Below are 3,803 nucleotides of genomic sequence, written 5' to 3'. Positions count from 1 at the left end.
TTTACGAGACTTGTAGAAAGCAGAGAAATATTTTATATCATGGAATTCTCTGTGCTCAATCACCAGTTTGGGGTGCATTGGAGTAAAATGTTTAAGTAGTACTTCTTTAAGTTACAAAGCAATATTGGGAGGCTGCTTTTAAGTTTACTTTTATTGAAGATGGTTCTTTACTGTCAGCACCAGAAAGTCTGTCTCACTGCCTGTCTCTGGCTTCTCGACATCGATACACAATATTTGCTGTGGGAAAGGCCAGGCATGCTAAGGAGTTAATGAACTCTCTACAAATGAAGAAACGCTTCAAATACCTTGCCCTTCAGTGGGATAATTCTAAATCACAGAATCTATACAGTCTCCTGGAGGACTACGGTTTGCTTGCATTCCAGTTATGTTACCAACATAATCATCTTTCCTTTCTCAACACCACTTCCCTGTTCCCTTACTGGTGCATCCAAAAATCAGCTTGCAAATCAACTACAGGCAATTCGGTGTTGTCTTTGGATCTTCTAAGGGAAACCAACCTAAGTAACTAAGTAGAGCTACTACTCCTACATATATAACCATTCAATGTGATAGTTGCTGACTTTCCCAAGCAGGGTTGTACTGATGGGAAGCAGAAGGGATTTTCTTACGTTCTTACTTATTGTCAAAATGACCACAATTTCAATTATAAAATATTATTTAGTAAATATTACTGCTGTCTGCTGAAATAGTAAAATAATACCATTACACGGTAGATTCATATCTCCCATGGTAGCCAAGGTCATGAATAAATGCTCTACAGAAGTAGTAGAATTTTGTTCCATGAGGTAGATAATACGTCCAGTTCTGTCTATTTTAAATGTCAGCTGCCTGAGTAGAGGTGTCCAAAGAGCAGATGGATGTATGGTTTTAGAGCTCCAAAGATAGAGCCAGTTAGCAAAGTCTGGCATAATGTCCCTGTTTGCTCAGTCTTTTTATGGCTACCTTTATGTCTTTATTTCTTAATGTATATATGATGGGATTTAAAATGGGGGTGATAGCAAAGTCAGCAATGAACAGGTATTTATCAATTGATGATGTGGGGAAAGGCCAGACATAGAGAAACATGCATGGAGTGAAAAAAAGAACCACCACAGTGATGTGAGCTGATAGAGTGACAAATGCTTTGGATAAGTCTCTGGAAGAACGTTTCCAGACCATGACCAAAATGAAGATGTAGGAAAGGATCAGCAGGAAGAAGGTGCTCATAGTCATGAAGCCACTGTTGGCAGCAATAATAAACTCAAACTTGTGTCCACCTGTGCACGCAAGTTTTATGATCCTGGGAAAGTCACAGTAAAAGCTGTCTGCTTCATTAGGACCACAAAAGGGCAAGTTTATAATGAAAGCAAACTGAGACATAGCATAGATCACCCCAATGACCCAGCCAGCAATTACAAATGAAAAACAGATTTTAGGGTTCATGATATTCAGGTAGTGGAGGGGCTTACAGATTGCTGTGTACCTGTCAAATGCCATGGCAATGAGTAACACCATCTCCACTCCTCCCATGATGTGGATGAAACATATCTGTGTCATGCAGCTTTGGAAAGAAATGAGCTTGTATTCATTTAAAAGGTCCCTGATCATCTTTGGGACTGTGGTAGAGGCAAGCCCCACATCAATGAGCGACAAGTTGGCTAGCAGGAAGTACATAGGAGAATGTAGGTGAGAATCAAAAATTACCAAAAAGAAAATGGAGAGATTTCCCAGGATGATCCCTAAATAGATCAAGGAAAATATCAACATGAGAAAAACTTTAGTTTCCCAAGAACTAGAGAGTCCCAGCAACACAAACTCAGAAACCACAGAATTATTTAGTCCATCCATTGACTTGGTTGGAAGAGCTGATTTTCAAATCACCTGAGGATAGAAAATTATTAAAAAGACACAGTCAGTGGCACAAATGTAAATTTCCTATTTCTTGCTAGTTTGCTCTTTGGGGTACATCTCCTAAATTAGAAATCATTTAATTGGATACGAAAAAAATTAAGGATATGGAAACATTATGGTGATCAAGAGAATGATTACATAAAAAGAGAAGAACATTTTTTAATATTTTAGATGGAGATAAATGATGTTATTTCCCTTCTATTCCATTTTCAGTTCTTTTTATTTTGCCTCTCAAGGATTTCTAGACATTTCCCCTGACCACTTACTAGGTGTTCTGTCACCTGAACAATCTTAGCTATTTACTGTCAATTTTCACAGTAATATTCTCACACTAATTTGCTGATTCTCCTTACCTAAATTTATTTCAGTGGTCACATAGAGATCTTTAGGCCAAAACAATTTAAAGCCTTTCACCTTGTTTCACCTTGTATTTGTGTTTTTTTTTAATCTTGTATAATTTACCATGGATGTCAAGTGCTCAGATTGTGATTATTCGTAATTTTGAATCATAACTATTGTCATGGTACGTGCCTCTATATTCAGTTAAACTGTTAGATACAGAGACTGAATACTTATAAGTAAAAATTGTTAAACAATTATAAAATTAATAGATTGCATTTATGCAAAACTTTGTACGAAGCACATTATCTCATTTAAACTCACAGAATTCTGTAAGAAAGCTTTTCTTACATTCATTTTGCTAATGAAGAAACTGAGTCTTAGAGGGATCAAGTGTCAGACCCAGGACTTATGTCCAGAGCTCTAGGACACCATAATGCATGCTTCTAACCATGGCACTGTGCTCTTCAAGGCTGGAACCTTCCAGTATATGCTGGATCTTCCCTAAGGATCAATCAGTTAAACTTTTTCTACCTTTTGCTTCCTTTTACCTATGTACATAGTTAAGTTCTTTTTTTTTTTCAAAGATTTTATTTATTTATTTGAGACAGAGAGCATACCTGAGTGTGGGGGGAGGGGCAAAAGGAGAAGGGCAAGTTGACTCCCCGCTGAGCAGGGAGCCTGAACTGGGGCTCAATCCTAGGACCATGAGATCATGTGTGACCGGAGCAAAAGGCAGACACTTAACCGACTGATCCACCCAGGTGCACCTACCTAGTTAAATTATGTTTAAAAAATCAAATCTCTAGGGGTGCCTGGGTGGCACAGCGGTTAAGCGTCTGCCTTTGGCTCAGGGCGTGATCCCGGCGTTATGGGATCGAGCCCCACATCAGGCTTCTCCGCTGTGAGCCTGCTTCTTCCTCTCCCACTCCCCCTGCTTGTGTTCCCTCTCTCGCTGGCTGTCTCTCTGTCAAATAAATAAATAAAATCTTTAAAAAAAATCAAATCTCTAAATCTTGTGTCTCCTAATTTTCTTTCTCTCCCTAATTCCTCATTGGCAGTCCTCACTCTTTGTTCTGTAATAGGCCAAGAGAATTCAGTTTCCAAAATTCCTTGTTCATAGAAAGATACTCTGGATTCCAAACACATCATACAATAATCAGTTTTTCATCATCACTTTCCTTGATCTCTCTGCAGGATTTGATACTGTTTATCATGCCCTTAGTTCTGTAACTCACTCTGCCCTTGGCTCCTTGGCTTTTATAAAGCCAGTCGTCTTCTCACTGCTTGCCAATAGAAATTCCATTTGTTCTAGTGGTTGGCTGAAATCTCTAGATTTGAGAAAACAGTAGATCTATCCCAAGTTGAGAGCATGATATATGATTTTTTTAAACCAGTTACTATAATCCCATTTTCCCTGGCCATGAACTAATCTAAGATAGGATATGTGACCAAGAAATGTTCAATGACACATAAACCAATGTTGTCTGGAGAGCTTTCCTTCCAAATGAAAAGACAAAGCTTCATGTAGAGAAACTTCTTTTCATGTTTTT

At 38.4% G+C, this 3,803-nt stretch overlaps 1 protein-coding gene across 1 annotated transcript; it reads right to left on the bottom strand.

Annotated features, from left to right (window-relative positions):
- Nucleotides 1-912: 912 nt before the first annotated feature.
- LOC148110183 (olfactory receptor 4F3/4F16/4F29-like) lies at nucleotides 913-1,848 on the bottom strand. The gene has a single exon (XM_087861282.1). The coding sequence runs from the start codon at nucleotides 1,846-1,848 to the stop codon at nucleotides 913-915; it is 936 nt and encodes a 311-aa protein (XP_087717408.1).
- Between the last annotated feature and the right edge of the window lie 1,955 nt (nucleotides 1,849-3,803).

The sequence above is a fragment of the Ursus americanus genome, chromosome 4 (assembly GCF_024610735.1).
Source record: "Ursus americanus isolate L20-20 chromosome 4, mUrsAme1.1.p, whole genome shotgun sequence".
NCBI lineage: Eukaryota > Metazoa > Chordata > Mammalia > Carnivora > Ursidae > Ursus > Ursus americanus.
This window is presented reverse-complemented; position numbering and strand designations above follow the sequence as displayed.

What these genes read in the sequence shown, in the direction of transcription:
- LOC148110183 (XM_087861282.1), bottom strand. Translation starts at nt 1,848, where the DNA reads ATGGATGGACTAAATAATTCTGTGGTTTCTGAGTTTGTGTTGCTGGGA.